At 39.4% G+C, this 25,018-nt stretch overlaps 1 protein-coding gene across 2 annotated transcripts; it reads right to left on the bottom strand.

The window, feature by feature from the left end:
* Positions 1 to 12,483: 12,483 nt before the first annotated feature.
* On the bottom strand, positions 12,484 to 23,130 carry LOC104587034 (uncharacterized). 2 transcript variants are annotated; one of them, XR_016076809.1, is made up of 3 exons: positions 22,697 to 23,130; positions 12,842 to 13,060; positions 12,484 to 12,627 (listed from the first exon to the last, which is right to left on the bottom strand). XR_016076809.1 is itself a non-coding variant. In XM_010244465.3 (2 exons), the coding sequence occupies exons 1-2, from the start codon at positions 22,989 to 22,991 to the stop codon at positions 13,002 to 13,004; spliced, it is 354 nt and encodes a 117-aa protein (XP_010242767.1). In that variant the 5' UTR covers positions 22,992 to 23,130; the 3' UTR covers positions 12,631 to 13,001. The 2 variants fall into 2 exon arrangements, 1 of the variants encoding a protein (XP_010242767.1); XM_010244465.3 differs by lacking the exon at positions 12,484 to 12,627 and having other exon boundaries at positions 12,631 to 13,060.
* Positions 23,131 to 25,018: the final 1,888 nt, after the last annotated feature.

Below are 25,018 nucleotides of genomic sequence, written 5' to 3'. Positions count from 1 at the left end.
TGATATTTCAGGTTCCATTTAAAACAATTTTCTAAGCCACAAAATTCAGCTACAAGTGATGGAAAGCTGGAAATAAGAAACCATGGAAATGGTTTTACAAGCTCATGCACAACTTTAGACAGACTTTTTAAATCTCTTCTTGGGAGAGTTTTAATTTGTTACTCTAAAGTAACCATTTAATCTAAAAGCTTAACCTGTTAAATGAGATCTATAAATAGGTTTTTATTCTCTAACATGTCCCTTCATGCGAAAGTCCATTAGGCTTAAAGCCTGAACAAGCACAGACGCATTTATACCTTGTACTAAAATTTAATTAATTATAATGGGGCAAAAAAAACTCTGATACTTTCTCATGAACCATTAATCTAAAAGGTTAAGCTGTTAAATAAGATCCCTAAATAGATTTTTATTCTCTAATAGTTACCTCAACCACTCACAAATGAAAGCCTTAGCAGTTAGCAAATAAAAGTATGTTTTGAGTGAATGAAAACGAAATGTTAGAAGCTTTTATATTCTGAGAAGAACTCAGTAAAGGAATTCAGTTTTGTCTTTTTATGATAATTTGTCTCATGCTGCACAAATCCTCCATTATGGAGTACCTACTACCATAATGAAACGTCAGATGGGAAATTGACTCGACTCTTTTAGTAGTCTTCGTAAAATGGGGATTTCAATTGATTACTTTCATACATGGCGATTTCAAGATGATTTACCTTCAATAAAGAACATAATAACCATTTCGTCTTTTTCAAACACAACATTTAAGCTATGTTTATCATGGAATTCCTTCATTTTGCTCTCAAAAGAGCTTCAAGGAATTCAAAACAATACCCTTACTTTTTTTTACCAGGAATTTCAAAACCACTCAGTTGAAATGAACTTTAAATTTGCTAGTTTCCAGATTCTACTCGGAGAAAATTTGTCTGTTTGTATAAAATGAGTTCGGCTTCGGTCAGGGCAAAGTCCGTTTGAGCAGATTTTATAGCCTTGCATTAAGAATGTCTCCTTGCTTATATGATTTATTTCATGGGAAGATATTTTCAATGCAAGATTGCAAAGATGGTTGGAACAGTGTGGGCACGGTCTTGTCGTGAGCTGTTTGGGAGCATCCTGGGGGATGACCATTACACCACTCAGTCCCTTGGAAAAGAACATTGGGGGCAAATATTCTTTTACTGGTTGTGAAACCATCTTGCTCCACTCTGGCCATAAAAAAGTATGGCCCACAACTGCTCAATTTCTTACTTGCATTTGTAGCTGGTGTAGGATAAAATGATCTCTAAAACAACTATCAAATTCAGCTAATTCATTTCTATTATGTGCATGAAGTATTCAAACAATATAGACTTTTTTCCCATATGGTCAAACTTTTCCCTATCCCGATTAGCTGTATTTGATGGATTATTAAGAGCTGGGATCTCCTGCCAACAAAATACATTCCAACCACCTACTAATATGATTCGACACTACACATCTCATCATGAGACTGGGACCCGCTATGTATGAAATGTGCAGTGTCAATTGTGATGGTAGGGTGATGGAACGTGCTTTATTGATAAGTCATCCAGAGTCGTTTATCAAGGGCTATTTAACCAATAATAACACCCCACATCAACGATGCACACAAAGTGAGAGATTGCAGTGATTGTGGGGTATATACACTTGATGGCTGATGTTGGGCATTTTTATTGACGAAACTGCCCCTAACACAGTCATCAAGTGCAGCTTATCTGGACTCATAAACACTAGCATCTTAAAATCAACCAGTCCTCTAATTCCTTTCCCTCTTTCAAAACATAACCCTAGAGGTTTCCCATGGCTATATGTTAAAAACAAAAAAGTGAATAGAATTTGAAAAGGCCCAATGACTACCCTCAGACACTAACATATGGAGTAGATAAAGAATCCCTGATTGTGGGTTGAATTCCAAGACAAGAACCGTGGAGGTTTCTGGATGGTTTACTAATTGCCATTCTATACGGTTTTTGTGAGAAAAAAGAAGATATTTTGCTGGGTTTGATTTTTGAGGCAAGAGAGAGTGAGAGACTTTGAATTCTCCATTGTAAAAATTTCAGTCCTTTGATTTTGTGTGTTTTCAATGAGATTGAGACTTTCTCCGTGTTAGATGTTCAGAGTTTTACACGATTAGGGATTTCTAAGTTTCAGGCTTGAGAGTTTTAATCTTTGATATGATGGGAAAATCTTTTCTTTTCTTTTCTGTTTATATATGTTTGTGGGCAGAGGTGATTATATTTTAGTGTTAGGTTGTTTCTTGTAATCTTTATTAATGTAACCGTTTCTGGTCACGTACCATTTTTTGTGATGTATAAATTTTTTTGGCTAAGTACCTTGTTATTTGACCCGGTGGTGACGTGCCTTGGTGATGAGCTACTTGGTGGCAAACTCCCTGGTGGAGAACTGCCTAGTGGCGAGCTCCCTGGTGGAGAGCTACTTGGTGACGAACTGCTTGGTGGCGAACTCCCTGGTGGAGAATTGCCCGGTGGCGAGCTCCCTAGTGGAGAGCTACTTGGTGGCGAACTGTCTGGTGGCAAATTGCCTCGTGGTGAACTGCCTGGTGGCGAACTGCCTGGTGGCGAGCTCCCTGGTGGCGAACTGCCTGATGGCGAACTGCCTGGTGGTGAACTGCCTGGTGGCGAACTCCCTGGTGGCGAACTGCCTAGTGGTGAACTGCCTGGTGGCGAACTGCCTGGTGGCGAGCTCCCTGGTGGCGAACTGCCTGGTGGCGAGCTCCCTGGTGGCGAACTCCCTGGTGGACTCGTCATTTGACCTGCTCCTAGGCGGCCTGCAACTCAGAGGATGGTGGAGCTCCCTGGTGCAGCGCAACCCGACTACCCTCTACGTGAGGTGATTTCCTCTCCTTTGTAGGCGACGGGAGCTGAGGGGCTTGCGAGAACTGAATCAGAGGACCCGAGGGTATTTTCCCGGCGGGGACTCTCCGATGCCTAAGTTAGCATTCTGATTACAAAGAGCTTGGAGAGAATTGAGAGAGCTAGAGAGCAGGGGTTACCATCCTTTTCTTCCCTCCCCTTGGCTTTGGGGGTCGGAGTCCTTATATAGTGGTGTCCTCGCGGGTTAGGTGGGTGAAAAGCCTTCAAACGGTAAGACTCGTCATATCCCGTCAGAACCGGGGTACGGTGGTGAACTCCTCGAGGTTTTCAGGCTGGCGCTTGTGTCAGGTGGCCAGGTCGGCGCCTGGGCCAGGTTGTCAGGTCGGCGGGTCGGTGTTTGGGCCAGGTTGTTAGGTCGGCGCCTGTGTCAGTCGGCGGGTCGGTGTCTGGGCCAGGTTGTCAGGTCGGCGCCTGTGTCAGTCGGCAGGTCGGTGTCTGGGCCAGGTTTTCAGGCAAGAGATTTTCCTGCGATACGCCAAACTACTCTTTTGTACCGAGCTACCCTACAAGTGGCGAGCTGCTTGTGGCGAGCTCTGCCAAGCTGCCTGGCTCCTTGGTAGCGAGGTCCTTGGAGAGCTGCCTAGCTCCTTGGTGAGCTCTTTAGTGAATTACCGAGCTCGCGGGGTATGCCGTTATGGTTCATCGGTGGGCATCTTATGAGTTGCCAAGTTGGCCAGGTCGGATCATGTGCCAGGCTGATCCGGCCAGGTCGCGCGCAGGCCGCACGCAAGCCGCGCCAGGTCACGCACAGGCCGCATGCAGGTCACGCCAGGCCGCTCTAGGCCGGCCAGACCGGTGCCCGGGTGGAACACCAACTTGATAAGTTCTTGTCTGGGTGTTTACCTAGTTGTCACGAGGTGCCACGTATCACAATTTCACTAGAGGGCCAAATCTGCCCTCATCATTTATTAAAAGCTTGTTCAACCATATAAATAGTTAACGTGTTCATTCTGTATACATTCTGTTTCTTTGTTTCTTCTTCATTTTATCTATTTTTGCATTACCATCAACTGCACCACTCTACCACACAATGTTGATCTCTGTGTTTGTTGATCTGTCAATAGGTGGGTGAGTTATAAGGTGGCCAAGGTCAAGGGTCACATGGTCCCCACTATGGTTTGATAAAAATATTTACCTGATAATTTTTGGGTTGTCAAGGGTCACATCGTGGACCTGTTAGTCAAGTGCTCTCTTGATTTTTGAATCTCTTTCATTTTTTAAAGTTTTTTTCTAATTTTTTGTTATCAGTTTGTGATTGTGTATTAACTGAAATTGATTCAATACATTGGAAATTGGAGCATTAAAAGAAAAAAAGGTTTTACATTTGAGGTACAAGTATGCAACTTTATTTTTTTGTATTTTTTGCGTTTTGTTTCTTTTTTTGTTTTAATGTTTAAGAGCACAGTATAAGGCTGCAACCGTATCCATTTGTATTAATTATAACTTGAATCTAGTCCAGCTAAAACAATCTGAATTTGATCAATTTATAAGTAGATCAAATATGAGCCACTCCATTCTTTTCGATTAATATTTAAATGTATTTGCTAACCAACCAACCAATTCGTAGGGGCACATACTAATATGAAAGTCCTTTTATAGTTTATCGTATTAATAACACTGGTGTAAAGGCACATGTTATATATGTATGCAAATAAAGAGTCAAAATACAAGTTAATATTATATTATCAAATTATGGTTTGCAGAGGTATTTGTATTTTAGGAGATAATGACTATGGTTTTTATTTTGTTGGACCTTTCACTATTGGTCCATTGAATCTTGGTAGCCGAGTGTAGGAGCATTTTGTGCACTATTTGTCACTATTTTGTCTACTTTCACCCCACGTATGGGGAATATGGTTGCTCATACCCTAGCAAAAGTTGCTTGTAACTTGGCTAGGCCTCATACTTGGTTTATTTTGCCTTCTTTCCTTTCACATGTACTGATGACAGATTTGGTGCCACTTTATATATCAAATTTATCTTTTATGATCTGCACAAAATCAAGGTAAGTACCCACTTTATATAATATAGATATAATACCTTGATTATTTTTAAATTAATTAATCAATGGTGTTGAATATCCAAATCCAATCTGAACCTGATACAACTCTGGTAGATAAAATTTTATTCAAATTTGGATCTAAGCATATTCAACTCGACCTGATCCATTTACAATCCAAATAAGGTAGAATGTTGAACGTGTGTCTAACATTAAAACAAAAACTTCATAGGAAAAAGATTTGTTGATGATGAGCTAGTAGTTGAGATGGTTACTTTCTGTTCCTTGAAATATACTAATACAGAGGCATGGGATCAAACCTATGTATCTGTAGGCTCTTGGTGGTATGGTCAGTGGAAGGTGAACCTCATATGCAAGTTCAAATCTGTGCTCCACAAGAGGGTGCCCCACAACGTCCTACAGCACATTCCCGCCGTGTATTGGAAACATCTCCCGTTCATCGATTCTGGTACTATCATCAGGAGATGTTCTCCATATACGGTGAGAATGTGCTGTGGGATGTTGTGGGGCGCCTCTTGTGGGGGCACAGATGTGAACTCCTCATATGCACCCTGTGCTCTCCCCACCTCTTAATCACCCTGTATTGGTAAGGTCCGAACTCAATTGTGAGTCGTTCCTGTGATTCTTTAGGCCATGGGAAATTTTTAAGTTTGGTGAATTGGTGCTTCATGCTTTATCTCTTACTCTTGCTCTGACTCAGTCTACTACTCTTAGGAGTGGGGATCTGGACTCTTGTTATTCCTATGCTTCTGCCTCGATACCGCTTCATCCAATTATAATGCCTCTGGCTCCATGTGCTTACATAAAAATTAAAATTAATAATAAACCAGTGAGAAGATTGTGATATCAACTCTCCCTTGTTTTGGAAAAGAACTCATCATGTTAATTTGTTAATAATATATCCTTTTTTATAAGTGAAAATTCTATTCACAGAAACAGGAGATAAGGGCTGCTCCATTCCATGTACCTCACTCATGTTATTAGAGGTTGTATATTGGGGAATTAGATTTACTTAGATTTGATGCTAGAAAACCAAAATTCAAGGTTTGGGGCCACAAAACTTGCCACGTGTTACAAACCCATAGGATCAGGACCTTTTGATGGATGGACCCATCTAGTAGAGTGCCTGCCCTTAAAAACCAAAGTGGTCAGATGATTCACAGCCATCTCAGATTCTCAGTTTGCATCATCTTCAGAGCTCTTTCCAGAATTCACATAATAAAAACCAAACAGTTTTTAAATCTTGTTCCTATTTTTTTTCTGGTGTTTTGCCTTCCTTGGAAAACAAACTTGAACAAGTTTGCAGGATATGAATGGAGAGGACCAACCTCTGTTCAAAAAATGATTTGTGGAAAATCAGGAGGAATGTCATATCTTACAATTCTACTTTGAGAAAAATTGTTCATTTTCCACAGCTATTTTACAAAGACCCAAATACTCTTCAAACAGCAATTTTCAAAAATCAGTCGCTTTTTTTTGATAGAAAAAATCAGTCACTTTCCACTTGATGTGCAATCAACTAAGCTGTTCATCTTTCAGATCAATGTAATATTGCAGCTAGTTCCTGTAAGAAGAAATTGATGGCCAAACCCAGTTTCATTTGTAAAGGAAAATTCGGTTGGGAAAAAGACATCAAAAGAAAACTAGGTCTAGGCATTGCCTCATCCTCGTGGATGGGATGGTCTCTATGGACCCAAAATCCAGTTCGGCCCATGAACACTCCAGGCCTCATGTCAGGTCAATCTTTTCTATATTAAATTATTATGAACATGTATTCAGATTTCAGACCAAATTCTGAGCATTATGTGTTAGACAGTTTTGTATGCCCTTAGCTTCAATCCGATTTGATGTACTTTTGTTATTTAGTGGAAATAAATAAAGTGCATGTTTGATTCATATTGTTTGGTACAATTCTGTGTAAGACCCTAAAACTAGACACTTATAGAGACTCGTGTTAGTTTTAAATGTTCATAGCCATTGGATAAATCTGGGGTGATTTATCCTGCCAAGGCTGATACTGGTGTGCCACAAAGTGTTGGGATGGCTTGTCTCGGCCACCAGGGTAAAACCCAAGGCACATGCAGTATGTGATTACTCGAATCCTTGAACCGGACCAGATTTCCAGTATTGCCCTGGACCTTGGAGATAGATGGGCAAAACTGGAAAGTTACACCTGACCCATAGACTCGATTATGACACTTCACTAAGTGTCGGGTCGGGCTGTCTTTGATATGCCAATCAGTGAGATCCTTAGATGGGGATCAAAACCTGGGTATGTTGGGACAGTCTGAGAATTCATCTGAGTGGGTGATAGGAAGTCAAGAAATTGTCCTGCAAATAGAGATTAGATCTCATACAAACTCCAGAGAGAAGAGAAGCAGTTCAGCCATCTTCGTCCCAGGAGTTCTCCTCCAGCCGCCGCCATTCCCTCTTCCAAGATTTGATCTTTGCAGCAATAGGAAGTCAATAAATCAGTTCTTGACATCAGTCTTGCGAAAAAGACTGAGAAAGATTCAGTGTTCAGAGTTTCCAGAGGATTCTTGCGAAGGATCCAGTGTGTAGGACGCACCCTGCTGGTTCCGTTCCACCCATAGCTGTGTCATCTTCAACAGGAGCGGATCTTGGTTTCTTCTTTGGGCGTGAACACCAACTTTGGGAGATATTGCTTCTCCGGATCAGGTATATTCCTCCCTTTTGCTTTTTGGTTCAGATCTGTTTCGATTATGGTTCAAGTAGGATCCTTGAACCATAAGGTAGGAATAAGGTAGGAAAATTTTTGAAATTCGCCCACCCATTCCGCAATCTTATTGGCGTCCATTAGATGAATCCTACTATTCTTTCAGTGGTATCAGAGCCGTAGGTTCGAATCTTGAACCAAAAGAAAATCAGATCTGACCCTGCACAGATGGATAGAAGATGTTCTGCCAAGATTTGGGCATATTGCTTTCTTTTCTTTTCAAGAAATGGTTTCTTGTTAAGGGCGATTGATCTGAAATTAATTTTTGTTAAATCCAAAATTTATTTAGAATTGTTCTTTATTTATTTTGATTTAATGGACTGTTCGAACCTAGAGATCGCAGTGCAGATTTGGCGCAGATGGTCTGCGCACCCTTTTTTCATTTATTTTATTCAATTCAGTCTATAAATAATTTTTTTTTATTTTCTAGACTGAATGTATAGGATTTGATCAAGAATGTAATTAATTAATAGAAATAGGATTTCTGTTATTTATTTTCTTGATTAAAGAAGAAGGAAGAAGATGGCGGCACTGGAGATTTGCAGATGGAGAAATCGCTTCCTGCGATTTGCAGTTTGTGAAATTGCAACATTAGTGATTAACCTCTGTTTTGCAGGTGGTGCGAACAGTCCATAGTTGATTTGTGATTGTTTAAAATCAAGATTATTAATTTCAGATCTTTCATGAATTAATTCTTGAATTGAAAATCAGTTTTGGACCATTTCGGACTGGATTGGACCAAAACTGTTTGGACCAAATCTTGGGTTCGAAGGGGACTGTTTTTCAGTCCATCTTTCTCACACTTGTTGTTCCAAATCTGATGTTCAATTACAGGGATTGATTCGGCCCACTTGTAAAGCTCAGTTTTAAAGGGTTAAAACTGCAAAAGCCCACTATTGCGAGAAAAGTTGTATGGGCCGAACTGCTAACTGCGATTCAGCCCATACACCTAGTCGACATTAATTGTTAATGTTAGGATTTTAAATGGGCTACTAAAATGGGTTTTACAGCAGTTGATTGATTGGATCAATTCCTCCTTTACATGTGATGATTGGATGTTTGATGTGCTGCGACTATGGGCCATAAGCATTTGGCCCATGAAGACTCGTTAGTGGCTCTTGCGCACACCATGGCTGAATGCACATCATTGCCATGGTGTCCCTTAAGGTCATTGGATGACCCCTCCTTGCTTGGTGGGCCCCACAACCCTGAAAAGGGATGCGTACGGAACCCCTAGCCGATTAAGGCCCACCAGAAATCAGACTTTATGAAAGTCAGTGGGAGCCACTCTAGTTTGACCTAAATTAGAACTAGGGCGTAATCTCGTTCCCTCCAGCAAATATGAGTGCATGCGATAGGGAGATCCATATGATGGACTCTCTAAAGGCCTTCCGTCATTAGCACAGTGATGGGTCTTTCAGTAATGAGGAAACACACCATAAAATTGGGCTATCCATTTGCTGATGGATCTGTCAGAGTATTTCATAAGATGATAGGGGCGTCATAGACCGATGTGGGAGGGGCTTCACCAGAAAATGGGAAATCTCTCACGGTACCTTGGCGTAACCTGAATATGATGAGTAAGCACTCACTGGATAGAAAGGTTTACCTGAAAATGACTCTGAACCTTGTTTGACAGAGGCCAAAGGAAAACTCATTTGATGAGTGGATATGATCCATCACAGAAAGGTGGTGGGGTTATGCAGCTGAAACAGTTGGCTTCACGCACCCCATGTGATTTCCCACATTTCTAGAGACATTTCGCCGTCTCCGTCACTGAGAAAGGAGGGAAATCTCAAAGATGTACAAATGAGAATGGAACATAGATTAAAAACCATATCTGTGTAAGTAACATGAATCAAACTAAGGTTGTGGACTAACGTCTTTGCTGTTTTATCAGAAAATGACAAACGGTCAATTCGCAAAACCTCTAGACGATAACAAGCTTAAGGGCCCAAACTATGCCTGGGATGGCATGTCTCGGCCACCAAGGTAAGACCCAAGGCACATGCAGTATGTGATTACTCGAATCCTTGAACCGGACCAGATTTCCAGTATTGTCCTGGACCTTGGAGATAGATGGGCAAAACCGGAAAGTTACACCTGACCCCTAGACTCGATTATGACACTTCACTAGGTGTCGGATCGGACTGTCTTTGATATACCAATCAGTGAGATCCTTAGATGGGGATCAAAACCTGGGTATGTTGGGACAGTCTAAGAATTCATTTGAGTGGGTGATCATAGTGACAGGATCAGCCCCTTTGTCGGACAAAGGGTAATGATCGGGAATGCACTATCTCTGATGGAAACCAAACTGCCGGCAGTTGATTTCAATTGTTGGAATTTTGTTTTGCAATATATATATATATATATATATATATATTCGAAATGTTTGTAAATGGTTTTAATTCCCGGGATCCATGTGAGTGGAGAGTGTGGCACTGTTTCTTGCAGTCGAGGGAGAAGTCCTCTTGTCGGGCAGTGCTTAATCATTAAGGGCCGAGAGGTTAAGTGTAAGTCCATTTAGGGTAGTACCTGATGGGCTAATCTTGCACCTGCTCACAATCCTTGGGTTTTTATAAAATGCCTTGGCCCAGGGACCACTTAATGTAAGTATTGGGCCCATAGGGTCCATGTGATGGGCTCAGGGGTTCACTGAGTTTTTTAGTGAATTCGGCTGGGCCTTGTAATAAAGGCTGGGCCGAACCCATGTGGCTGGTGTAGATCAATGCTTGGGTCCCATGCCATACAAAGAAGCCCAACTAGGCAGCAGATTGGAGACTAGTTAAACACTGAACACTTAATGGGCCAAAAGCTCATTTCGAGCTGGGCTGATATGTTCACCCATCTATGGGGCGAATCTAAGATTAATGTTAATAAAACGATAGAGCCTTTAACCTTATCCACTCTGGGAGACCAAATTCAAAACAGATTTGAATCTGGTAACCTCCTGATAAGATCAGAAGTAAACTAACTTAATCTGCAGATATGATTAAGATAATCCATATCCAAATACTGATTTGGATTAGGATAACTCAAAAAATAGGAGGTTTCTTAATTAAGAAGAAAAGAGGAGAAACCCTAAGAGAAATATATCAGATTTCGAACCAAGGGTTTTTGATGCAAGAAATTGTCCTACAAGTAGAGATTAGATCTCATACAGACTCCAGAGAGGAGAAGCAATTCAGCCATTTTCGTCTCAGGAGTTTTCCTCCAGTCGCCGCCATTCCCTTTTGCAAGATTTGATCTTTGCAACAATAGGAAGTCAAGAAATCAGTTTTTGACATCAGTCTTGCGAAAAAGACTGAGAAAGATTCAGTGTTCAGAATTTCCAGAGGATTCTTGCGAAGGATCCAATGTGTAAGACGCACCCTGCTGGTTCCGTTCCACCCACAGTTGTGTCATTTTCAGCAAGAGCGGGTCTTGGTTTCTTCTTTGGGCGTAAACACCCACTTTGGGAGATACTGTTTCTCCGGATCAGATATATTCCTCCTTTTTGCCTTTTGGTTCAGATCTGGTTCGATTATGGTTCAAGTAGGATCATTGAATATAGTATTCTAAATTTAGGGAATATGATTCCCAGTTGGAAGAAGGTAGAAAAATTTTTAAAATTCGCCCACCCATTCCGCAACCTTATTGGCATCCATTAGATGGATCCTACCATTCTTTCATTATGTTACTTGATCAAGACTCCATATGTAGTAGAGAGTAGAAAAAAGTATATGTAAAATGGGCCATGATACCCAATCAGAAATAAACACAACAACGATCCATACTGATACAAGATCTGGAGCAACTGATGTGTTTACCTCTGGTTGGGCGCTACTACATTTTACAACCTTGTTTCTAGCAGATTATCAAGCTCAAGGGATCACCGCTACCATAATATTTTTTCCATATTTAAGGCTCCATCAGGAGAAAAAAAAATATAAAAACAATGCAAAGACTTAAGTCTGGAGAAAAAATTTGTGTTCATCGAAATCTGTACAATGTGTTGGATTGATCAAATAAAAAACATTTGGGAAGTGGGATGAAATTTAGATGAGTTTGATACTTTGATTCCATGCCTCATGCCAAGTGACCATCCAAGCTAAGGTTACAATTTGGGCCAAGTTAGCTCAAGCCCAACCCAAAAAAACTAGAGTTGGATTGGGTAAGGTTGAAGTTCAGGTTAGGGTTGAATAGTATGAGCCCAACCTAACTTTGGGTTGGGTTAGGGTAGGGGTGTCAATGAACCAATTTTGAGTTGGACTCTGTCCAAACCAAAATCCATTTGGACGGATTGGAACAGACCAATAAGATATATTGAATTTGGACAGACTGGACGGACCAATATGACATAATGGATTGGACCTGATTCGTCCATAATGAATTTATATTGGATTGAGCCAATATCTGGTCAATTGATAGAAGAACATAGGTGTCAATGGACTAGGTTTGAGTTGAAACCAAACCAATTTAAATTAACAAGAATTTGAACAGATTGGACAGTCTTTGGACCGGTTCACAATGGTCCAAAGTATTCACTGGACTGGATTGGACCAAGTCCATTTGTAATGGACTCACATTGAACTGGACCGGATTGGACCAAATCCAGTCCAATTGACACCCCTAGGTTAGGGTTGGGGTTTTGACCAACCTGATCCAGCTTCATATTTGCATGTATACACATATAAACATGTATTTACGCACGTACTTAGGTATATGTGCATTCACCATTCATGCATGTATATATGCAATCATGCATTCATAACCTGTATATATCTAGATATTTATATGTTAAAAATGTCCTTTTGCACATTATTACGCTGATATTGAATTAACATGTACCCTTTTAAGTATAGGAAATAAGTACATTTGGCAAAAGGAAGTAGAGAGGTCGGGCCAACCTGAACCCCCAACCCAAAGTTTTTGGTTTGAGGCCCTGCATCACCAAATCCAATCATCCAAGACGATTCCTATTTTAAGAGGATGAACAATAATTTAGTCTAGAATCCCATTTTGATATAAAAAAGTGAACAGAATCTAAAGAATCCTATTTTCTGATAAAAAAATAGATATGATTCGGTAGTCGATGCTGTCAGGTGGCACTCACTTGAAATTACGTGATGCAACCCAAAACTACCAAACAGCTATCAAATGTATAATACTATGACAAACTTGAATCCTAACCTGCAAGTACTAAAGGCGTACTGTGGCAGTATAACACTGAGATGTGGAGTGTTTCGTTGGAATCTCTTTCTTGATAGCCTGCTCTATTAAAATGAGAAGCAGGGATTCCTCTAAATGGTTCTCAAGTTTATAGTTTCAGAGAGGATAACATAGAACCTAGTCAGACTACAAATTTCGGTATGGATTTTGGGTCTTCCTTCACAGTGTTTCCTACTACAGCTGCACAAAGAAAAGTGTTTCAACATCATTAGCAAGAAATGAAGGGAAACTACAAGTTATGATGTGAACAAATGGAGTATCTATGTGCTTACTGATCAATTAAGACAAAGATATCTAAACAACAACATATAGTCAGGGCCACATTTAGCTACAAATGCACATATAATTTCCAGTTTCAAAAAATTCCACTAAGTCAAGAATTACGCTGTGAAGGAGATCTGGAAGAAGTGTAGTATCATATTGCCAGATGGCTGAAATTTCAACCAATTCCTTTACAAAAATTCTAACAAAGCAGGATTGCTATATTTTACACCAAATAATAATAAGGCAAGGAACAAGGGCTCCAAAAGGTCTATAAGTTACATGTCCCACATTTACCGAATTCAGTAACTGAATGGGAAAGAGAAAAATGCAATACCTGTTTATGAATTCATTCCTATGGTTTGTTTAAACTTTGTCAGTAAAGGATAAATACATGATTATTTACCAATACCTCCTTGAGATAATTTAACTAGGCAGATAAAGAAATCCTACTATTATTGAGGGAAAATAAATCATCTCTTCCTTGAGATCTTTGTTCATATACCTCAAAAACAAACAAAAAAAAAAGAACCAAGAAGAAAAACTTCTTATGTTTTACATCGGTTGACTCCAACAGCCACTAAACTGAAAGCTACTATGTTTCATAATAGAGGGTTTCACACACATTCTGGATTTGTTTAAATACATGACTTCCTAAAATTAGAAATCTAATGAACAATTTAGGGTATTGCCAAGCTTCCCATAGAAACACTTTGCAATGACCTAACTACATAGGCTTGATGAGCTAGCTCATATACTCAGGATTGAAAACAACCATGCAAAAGATGAAAGAAAACATGATGGCCTGTCCAATTGGGATGCAGAACATCCATTTTGCAATTACTAAACCAACCTTTTTATCAGTAATTACTAAAACAACTTTACATGCCATAAATTTAGAACTTCAACAGTTGTTGGTTGCTATGGATCCTAACTGCTTTGGCCAGTGATTTTGCTTCTCTATTAGAAGAGCTGATACAAACTCATAAATGCTGGTACCATATTGAGGGTATTGGCAAGCTTTGTGCAAGTGAAAAAGTGACAAGGAATGTAATAAGTTCATTGCTGTGACGGATACCTTCAGGAAATCTGGCTCCTTTTCATAAATCATAGAGACCACATGTCTTGAAAACCATACAGCACTCACAAAGAATATCAGTTCATTTTCTTTTACTTTTTCCTTTTCACCTTTCCTTCTACCATATGCAATCTAGTAGATCTAAGCTGAAGCAGTATGACAAAGACAGAAAGTAGTATTTAATTGACAAATACCAAAGTCTTATGGCAGAAATGTTACTTCTGGTTTTAGATCAGGTGACAATGTATTCCTACATTGTAGCTTGACCAACCCTAAATGTGGGTACAACATCCAAGCTGAAGGTCTCTAGACTCGACCCATGGAGATCAAACCATGACTCCTGGACATTTTTCATTGTGCCTTTTCCTCCTCAATTGCTCCTGTTTTCATGGAATCTAGAATATCAGTTCCTTTCTTTTACTTTTTTTCCTTTTCACCTTTCCTTCTTGCATATGCAATCTAGTAGATCTAAGCAGAAACAGTATGATAAACAGAGGAACTAGTATTTAATTGACAAATGCCGAAGTCTTATGGCAGAAATGTAACTTTAGATCAGCTGACAATGCATTCTTTGTAGCTTGACCAACACTAAATGCGGGTACAACATCCAAGCTGAAGGTCTCAAGACTCAACCCATAGAGATCCATCCATGACTCCTGGACAAGTTTCATTGTGCCTTTTCCTCCTCAATTGCTCCTGTTTTCATGGAATCTAGAAAATCTAGGTTGTGTCTCAACCTTACATGTTTCTATGCACGCGGCAATCTCTATTTATGAGGCAATCCTGATTTTGAGCCTTTGTGGGCCATGTAATAACAAATTTAGGTTGTCTCAACCTTACATGTTTCTATGCACGCAGCAATCTCTATTTATGAGGCAATCCTGATTTTGAGCCGTTGTGGGCCATGTAATAACAAATTTATTGATTATATTTGAAAAGATGTTATGGTCCTAATGGAAAACTGTGATTAAACACAGTTATTTTCAATGGGTTGCTCTTCCCGACTGTATCAATCAACCTTTATTTTGGTAGATTCTCTTTGAAATACCTCCAGGCTTCACCATCCAACTCCAAAACCAAAAATTGACCACTGGAATAGGCCAAAGCTCAAAACATAGTATTACACAATGTTTTAAAAACCGACCAAGAGGCCGAACCATTTTTGTCTTTGGGTCGCTTTCAGCCTCCTGGTCGTGGGTCACCTGTTCAGACCGTGCCACATCAGCGTCTATATATTTTAAGTATATATAATTATATACATTATATATGTGTATATATATATGTATAAATACATATTTCATCAAAAAATAATGTATAATTATGCTTTAGATATGATATATGTATTATTTTATATTTAATTTATGTTTTTAAATTCAATTTTAACTTTTTTATGTATAAAAAATATTAAAAATTGCTATTTGAAGCCACAAAAAGGGGTTTTTTCACGAAAATAGTGGGACAAGGAGCCTTGGGATGCCTAGATCTCGAAAATTTACCCGAGATAATAATAATAATAATAATAATAAAAATAATAATAATAATAACAAAACTCAATCAGACATCAAAGTGCAAAGCTATGGCCTCCCAAAGACTGCATACATAGTCAGTATGCAACCCACGACCCTGTCACCAGGTTGACTAGGTCAACGGTCCAGCCGTCCAGGTCTGGTGGTTTTTGACATTTCTCTAGGTTTAACTCAAACCGAACCCGGAATCTTGACCAGGTGACGATTCGAACAATTCAACCGACTAGGTCAACAATGGGTTGAAAACACTGGTATTACATACCATCTTCACCACATTTATTAGCACACTTAGGACTTAGCCCCAGTCATAGTTTAAAATGTCCCTAATTTCCCAATTATTTCCATGGCATATTTTCTGTTTGTTGAAGTGGTGAAGTAGCAGAGTAAGACAAGAAGAGGAGAGCAATGTATGGGCATCAATCTATGTCTAACTGGCCCTAGGACTGCCAAGATGTCTCCCCAACAAATGTGCAATATCCAGAAGTAAACGTCCTATCTCCAATTGATCCATCCCAATCAGCATCGGTATATGCATCTATTTCAAGTTTATTGTGCCTTTTGAACAAGATTCCTTTCCTTAGACAGGTCTTTAAATACCTAAGAAGAAGCATCTGTAACCCTTGCCATAATTCTTGGATCCCAGTCGTTCTCTTCCAGCCCATGTATGCCTAGTCACTATCTTTGTCCACAATTTGTCCCTTTCCAGTGGAAACCTCCACAACCATTTCCCCAACAAAGCCATATTTCTTTTCCTGATATTCCTAATCCCAAGCCCTCTTAGCTTCTTACATCTAGTTACCACCTCCCAACTCACCTTGTGATCTTTCTTCTCCTCTCCTAGCTCCCACAACAAAACCCTCATTACCTTTTCCACACTGTTAGAGACCTTTGTGGGAATCTTAAACACTGACAAGAAGTAAGCAGGAAGGTTAGCTAGGGTAGACCTAATCAAAGTGACTCTCCCCCCTAAGGAGAGATAATTTTTCCTCCAAGAAGCAAGCCTTTTCTCAAATCTCTCCAATACCGGGTTCCAAAAGCTCTCATTCCTCGGGTTATCTCCTAACGGGAGGAGGCCCAAGTAAATCAAAGGCCAATATGAGATTGCACAACCTAACACACCTGCATGTTCACTTACTTCCCTCTCCTCCAAATTCACTCCCACCATACAACTCTTATCAAAGTTCACTTCGAGATTAGACATCTATTCAAAGAGTTGTATTGTCAATTTTAAATTCCCTATCCAATTTATGTCCCCACCTTCACAGAATAGGATTGTGTCATTTGCAAACTGCAAGTTCGTAAGTGGTACTTCCTCCCTTTCTACTCTCCATCCTTTTATTAAGTTCCTCGAGTCAACTCTATGGATCAATCTCCCTAGGACATCTGCAATCAAAGTGAATAGAAAGGAGGAAAGTGGATCTCCCTGTCTTATTCCTCTCAAGGTAGGAAAGAAGTCCATTACAGTTCCATTCACCAAGATAGAATAGTGGCAACTCCTAACACAATCCCAGATCCATTTACACCATCTGTCTTCAAAGCCAAAACTTCTCAACACCTCCACCAAGAAGGACCAATCAACTAGGTCCTTCTCTAAGTCTAATTTACAAAACACTCCCTTCTTCTTGGATTTCCTAAAGCTCTCCAAACTCTCATTTTCAATCAATATTTGATCAATGATTTGTCTTCCCTTCACAAAAGCTCCTTAGTTGGGTGCAATAATGGTAGGAAGAACTTTCTTTATCCTTAGAGACAACACTTAAGCAATTATCTTGTACAGACTATTTACCAAGCTAATAGGTCTAAAATCCCTTGGTTGTGAAGCCTCTTTCTTCTTTGGGACCAAAGCAATGAATGTGGAATTTAGACCTAAATTAATTATTCCCCTTCTGTGAAACTCCTCAAAAACTAACACAAGATTCTGCTTCACAATATCCCAACAATCCTAATAAAATGCCATTGTGAAACCATCTAGGCCTGGAGCTTTTGTCCTATACATTGAGAACACTACTTCCTTTATCTCCTCTAGATCAAAATTCTTATCTAACCACTCTCCATTCTCCACATTAAGAGTTGACCATTCCAAACCCTCTCACTTAAAGGCCTTCTAAAAATAGATTTAAAATGATTTACAATGGCATGCTATTTCTGCCAAGTGGGATATGACTGCACTTTTAACTTCCAATTTTGAGATGAAATTGTTTCTTCTCCTACCATTTGCCATAGAATGGAAAAACCTAGTGTTTCTATCTACCTCCTTTAACCATTTACATCTGGATTTTTGTCTCCAGCTTATTTCCTCATTAAGCAAGAGATCCTCCATCTGCCTCCTCACACTCCATCTCAACTCCTTGTATTCATCTCCAAAAGATCCCCTTTATTCCTTCAAGTCCAATTCCTCTATCTGCTCCATCAAGATCTGCTTTCTTTCTTCCAAACTCCAAACAGTTCCACTCCTTTATCTGGGATTTTAGGAATTGAAGCTTCTTGTGGAATCTCATACCCTCCCAATCTACTGACGGATTAAATTGCTCCCACCATTCTCTGATTTTCTCAATAAAGCTCGGATGGATCAACCACATATTCTCAAACCTAAGGGGGCAGGTCCATTTCCTCCTTACGCATCACCATAGGCCAGTGGTTTGAAGTGAGTCTAGGGAGTGCCCTAGAAGTTAGATTACCCCAATGATCTTCCCAATCTGTTGAGAACAAAAACCTGTCCATCTTAGAGCATATCGGGCTTGATTGTAGGTTGGACCAGGTGAAATTATTACTTTGGAGTGGAAATTCTTTAAGCTCAAAAGTATTCACAAACTGGTTGAATTTTCTCATACTAGTTGTCACTCTCTGTCTAGGGTTGTTGGTTTCCTCTACGAATCTCACTACACTAAAATCCCCTCCCACACACCAAGGTCCTTCTCAAAGGCCCTAATAGCAGTCAATTCTTCCCACAATTTCTTCCTCTGCCTATAGTCATTGGGGCCATATACATTTGTCAGAATCCATTCAAAATCATCTTCCACCTGCCTGAACTTTAGAGAAACTGAATGATCACCTATTAATTCCTCTAATCCTATCATCACATCTTCTTTCCACAAGGTTACAATCCCACCTGAGGCTCCCCACGATGCAGCAACCACCCACTTTATCCCCCTAGACCTCCAAACATTTCTTGCCCATCTACTATCGAAATCAATTCTTTTGGACTCCTGAATTAACACCACATCCGGGTTAAACTTCTTAATCACCTCTTTGATAGTTGCTCTCTTCTTCGCACTACCCAAACCCCTCAAATTCCAACTTAGGATTCTCATGTCAACTTTGAAACTCAACCCTAGCACCACCAAAGATTTATTTAACCCCTTTCCTTCTATCCCCTCTCACCCCAAACTTCTTATCCCCCTCAATATCTCTTTTTAACCTCTCAACTTCACTCAGTTTTCTTTTCTTAATCTTACTCTCCTCCTTTTTTTTTTGTACAAAGGCTTTCAGATCATTTGGATTCTTCAATTTACATCCCAACTTTCCTACAAATTCTGCTATTGAATCTTCCTTACTAGCCTCACCTCTTTCTATATTTTTGTTCTCTCTGCTCCTAGTCATCTCCTCAATTCTTTCCTAATTCTCTCCACTGCATACCATTTCTGTCCCATTTATAACCTTCCTCTACAATTCATTCTTTTCAACTTCACCCATTGTGCTCTCAATGATTCCCCAAATTCTTTTATCCCTACATGTTTCCTCCACCATCTTCTCCCCTTCCTTCTCCCCCTGAAGTCTCAATGTGGCTTTCTGACCATGGGCCTCTGACTCTGGACTAGGAAGGGAGTCTAGAACAAGGGACACAGAATACTCATCAGTAACAAAAATTAAATTTACAGAGTTGACAAAGTTACCTGAGTTCGACTAAGGATTAAGAGAAAGGGGCATAGGAGGATAGTTGGTCGTCAGGCCCTGTAATGAATAGTTGGAGTTCTCTGTCTCCTTGTGTTGGAGGGAAATATTCCCCGTCATTTGGTCCACACAAAGACCACTTCCCTTACCCAATTGTTTACCTCTCTATGATGCATCATTGTTCAGTTCTAGGTTAACATGAGCTATCTCCTTCTCGGTTTCTTGCATAGCAATAAACTTGGTAAAGGCTCGTCCACTTTTGGGCATTGGGTTTGCCCCCCACATTTTTGGGTATGAGTTGTTGTGTTAATGGTTTCTGTTATGTTCAACTTAACCTCAACATTCTCTTTTTGTTCTCCCACCATATCTCCATGAAAGAGACACTCCAAATTTAGGGTCTCCCTATTTTGATCTTCTTGGAGTCCTTCATCTTCCGTACTCCCTAAACTTGAGGTCTCATCTGAACTCTCCTCCTCAAATTCATTCTCTAAACAACAACTTATCCACCCTTGGTCTTCCTCTTCCCTTTCTTCTATTATATCCCTCAAGTAGCGCAGATTAGGGCGATCAACTGCACGATAAGCTTGTTCATCAATATCTCGTCAATAGACCCAGCTCAGGAAACGGGTTTCTCTTTCTGTTCATCGTTTTTGTACCGGTTTCAATTCAGTCGAACCTTTCTTGGAAGATGATAGATGGGAATTCTCATCTACCACCTCCCTCTCCCTTTCCTGACCCACGTGACAACTTAAGATATCACGTGGTCCACTAAAAGTGTCATGTGGTCCAACATCCCACCGGCTCAGATAGAGCACCTCAGTTGAGACCAACTGAACCAATTCCCCCTCTGGCCACATCAGCATAGGAAGGACCACCAGAACATTGTCTTTAATTCAAAAAATTTTGAACTAATTTCGTTAAATGGGAGACGTCAAGTCTGGTTAACCCCCTGTGATTGTCCCTATCTTCTTTCACTCTACCACTCAACAAGCTCCTTGGGTAATCCAGGTCAATCAAGAGTTGGGGGTGTGTACAGAAACGAGGAAGGAAAAGTCTTAGCCCTTTACTCGGGCCCAATTGGGGTGGGAAATTCATTAAGGGCAGAAGTAATGGCCTTACTTCAAGGTTTGAAACTGGTGAAACAATGGGGAATGCATCAATTAGAAGTGGAAGGAGACTCCGAGCTGGTAATAGGGTGGATGCAAACTAGAAACCTGGGAGTGTGGTCTCTTAGACAGCCTTTAAGAGAGATTATTAGCTTAGCAAGGGAAATTGGGATGCATTTTAATTGGGTAAGAAGGTCAGAAAATGGAATGGCTGACACTTTAGCTAAGCAAGGAGTTACTAGGGAGGCTTTGTTTTGGGCCTCTTTGTAAGTTTTTGATTTTCTTTTTCCATCCATTTTGTGGGTGGTAAGCCTATAATCTTTTCAATTTCTAATGAAAGTTGTTGTTTCCTATCAAATAAATTAGTTTATAAACACAAAAAATGAATATTTTTCTTTAATAATGTCTATTTTATAATTATGATCTCAAAAAAAATAACAAATAAAAGTATCTTATTACACAGTATGAAAAATTTCTTGGCAATTGGGCGAGGTGAGCCTCCAAGGGCGCCTTGACGCCTAGGCGTCGCCTTGAAAACTATGTTTCCAAGGACTGCCCCCTTCTTCAAATGACAATAGAACCTATTGTCTTCTCCATTTGAACATCTAAGAGCAGCGGTGGCAACTTTCCCAGGACTCACAGCTTCGGGTGCGTGAAACCCCATCGTTTAGCCCCATTTTCTTCATGTTATTTGCTCCATTTTGTTCAATTCTCCAACCCCTTTTCCTTCTCCCATGTTGTTTTTGGATCATAATGCCCTGATTTGCGATGATGGGTTTTCAGATCTAGAACTTAATCCATAGTAGTTGGCAGCATTCTCTGTAACAACAAGTTGTCAACCCTTTTTTATTGTTTTTCTAGCTATTTATACATATATTGTTAGGGCTATAATTGTTATTTCCACAAACATAAGTACTTATAGGATAAGTGACTCACCAAACACTACAACACAAATAAGTACTTAAAATAAGTATAAATGGTTTGGGAAAGGACCTCCCAAATACTAATATGTACTTATTTAAGTAAGTATTTAAAAATAAGTAAATATTTGTCAAACCACTTATTCACCAAACATAGCCTTAAACCCTCTACTCAAAAACCCACAGACATTTCGAAACTACAGAAAAAATCCCAATATTCACTATGGTCATTTGATATCATATTATAATTGATCAACAAATTCCCTACTTAATTCCAAATGGATTGACCTTTACTTTCAAATTCCTTCCTTATTAGTTCATTGAATCACTGATAGAATTGGATCTCACTTCCTTTTCTTCCCACTACATACAGAGTTGATTACTAAGTTCGTCAAGAAAGCATCAATTCTCACTTGAAGTACAAACATGCTTCAAATCCAAATAAACAAAAACAAGCACCTTCTTTAGCCAAAACCTCTACCAAAGCCTCATCCAACTAGAAGTAATTGGAATCAGCTACATGAATCTACCTAGGTTTCCCACTCTATCAAAGGCCAAATACCTAAATATTACAAGGTAATTGTCCTATCAGAGTTAGTTCATTTAACAGGCCTGTGGAGGACTGATTAGTTATCCTACCACTGACATGCAAAACTTTTGCTACCTTCTAAAGTCACTTTGCGAGCCACATGATCTAAAATTAGACCATCCAGCACAGCTGAGCAGGGTTTAAAACAATATCAGCTCGTTCTGAAGAAGCTCCAAGTATTACTACAATGGGGCTATATCCTAGAAGAGGAAGATATGAGACGGGTTGTCGACTGTAATGAGTCCGAATACAGTAGAAAAGACCAAATTCTCAGAGATGCATTCTATCTGCTTACTTCATTAGAGAAATTCCCAAACATTGAATCAATGCACAAATTTCCAGACCAAGTAAACAATTACTGTATGAAATTCCCAAACATTCACAACAGAAGCCCCTAAACCCTAAAAAGGCCACAGGAAGAGGGTCATGGAGAAGGAGTTATCACCTGGCTGCGTGGGCGCTTCACCGTAGATGGCTCTGAGTCTGGAGAGAGGAACCGGGCAGACCCCATCAGTGGCTTCGGCGAAGAGTTTCTGCTTCCAATCCCACATGGCCTTCTTCATGGCTTTGTTGGTCCTGAGGAGGGAGTCCTTCTCGGCTTCAAGGGCTTGAATGTCCTTCTGCTGGTTCACTGACCTGATTGTCAACGCCGCAAACGATGCTACCAGGAATACGTTGATCACCGTATTGTTGTTTACTCCTCTCATCATCTGATCCACAACCTTGCCTACCCACTGCATCTCCACCTGATTCAGAGTTGAGACGTCAGTCTCTCCCTACTTCTGCCTTCCCTCAATAGATCATATGTTTGGGGTGATCATTTCAGCCCCCCGGGTCCGGGCCCACAAATTTTAGGGCCGGGGCTAGCCCACTATTTCAGGGCAAGCCCGTGCATATTCATTTATACTACATTCTAATATATATTCAATTTTCTAATATTTGAAAAATAACTACAAAAGGGTTTCATGGTTTTAGATGAAGTACTAGGGTTTGGAAAGGGTTTATTTTGATTTTCAAGGAAGACGATGACCAATGTTTTTCACAAATTTAATAGATTTTTTAAGGAATATTGGAAAAAGATGAGCAGGGTGTCAATAGAGTTTCAGTTAATTTCCAAGAAGACAATCAGGATTCCTTTGGGGTTTCAATTCATTTTTGAGTAAAAATAGACGAAGGATTGATTATATATAGGGGAAATTTTCTTACAAACCAAATAAATCCAAGGTGTATCTTATAGATGGATACACTTAGGGGTGTTCGTGGTCCGGTTTGGTGAGGTTTAGAGAATATCTCGTACCAAACCATTAAATTACAGTTTAGGAAATTCTCAGACCCAACCAAACCATTTTGGCATAGAAATCAAACTAAATCAAACCATTTTATTATAATTTGGTGTGGTTTTCAATACAATTTAGGGATTTTGTAATAAAAAAATTTAATTAACTAAACATGAATAACATAGATATCAATGTAGTAAAATATTAGAGCATGAATAAAAACATTCTCATATAAACACATAATTGAGCATTTATACTACTAAAAACATGCATATATATTTAAACATATAATTAAAAAATAAATAAAACCTAAATTTTGTGTCCAAAATTATAACAATGATTAATATTTTACCTGTCTCCCAAATCTAAATTCGAATTCGTGTTATTGTACTTCTAGAGTTCTAGTTCCTCAGTGTTTACAATTGAACACATATTAGAGAAGAGATAAAAAAAGGTTAGGGCTCTTCTTTTCCAAATAATAGAAGAGAGGAGATGGGAAGATAAGAGAGATTGCAGCAACTGGCGGCGAGTTGGCGACAATGGTGGGGACTATCGGATGAGGGCGAATATGATTTGGTTGAATAGAGGAAGAGAGATGACAAGATGAGAGAGAGAGAGAGAGGAGCGACAATGATTGAATGGACAACGGTGAGTCGGCGATAATGTGGGGCGGCAACAATGGTATTTTGTTTATCTTAGACAATGAAAATGTGAGAGAGGATGAATGACCATTTAAGGAAGAAAAACTAAAGAGAAAGGGGCTATGGATAGGGTATCAAAGAGAAGAGAAAGAAAGTTAAGATTAAAATTTAAAAGTTAACCACAATTTCAGTTTGATTTGGTTCGATTTTATGGTTTGAACCGTATAGTGAACAAAAAAATTGATGTCAAAACATCCTGTTTTATTGTTATTAGATGTCAAAAGTTACATCTTTTAGTAGGAAAACTTTAAAAAACAAAAAAATTAGGAATATTATTGGATCAAGTTATGTGGTAAACCTATGTTAAATCTAAATCGTTTGCATTGCATTATTGAAATATTTGTATATATAAACTCGGTTGAGTATAGGTGTTTATTCTTTTGACACCAAAAAGGCAAAATCCATTGATTTATAGGCTCAGGTTACAATCAGATTCAGCTACTAAGAGAATAAAATGTGGACAAATAGATCAAGAGATAGAGAAAGCTTTCTTTGAAAGCAAATGAGTCACCTACTTACAGGATCTTATGGTGAAAAAAAATAGAGTAAGAGGAGATCTATTCTAACGACACCCTAGTTATAATCAACTATTACAAGGGGTGCAATTTGGGCGGGCACAACTTGAACCCAGCCTGACCCAATCCTCTTTTTTTTTTTTGCATTGATTGGGTTGGACTTGGGCTTGAAAAGTTGGGTTTTTATATTTTTTGGGTTGAGGTCTTAAGTAACCTAAACCCAACCCAATATGATGTGCATTTATAATATAATAGCAGGAACTCGTCCGATGTA

Source organism: Nelumbo nucifera, chromosome 5 (genome assembly GCF_055504915.1).
Source record: "Nelumbo nucifera cultivar China Antique chromosome 5, China Antique-T2T, whole genome shotgun sequence".
Taxonomy (NCBI): Eukaryota; Viridiplantae; Streptophyta; class Magnoliopsida; order Proteales; family Nelumbonaceae; genus Nelumbo; species Nelumbo nucifera.
This window is presented reverse-complemented; position numbering and strand designations above follow the sequence as displayed.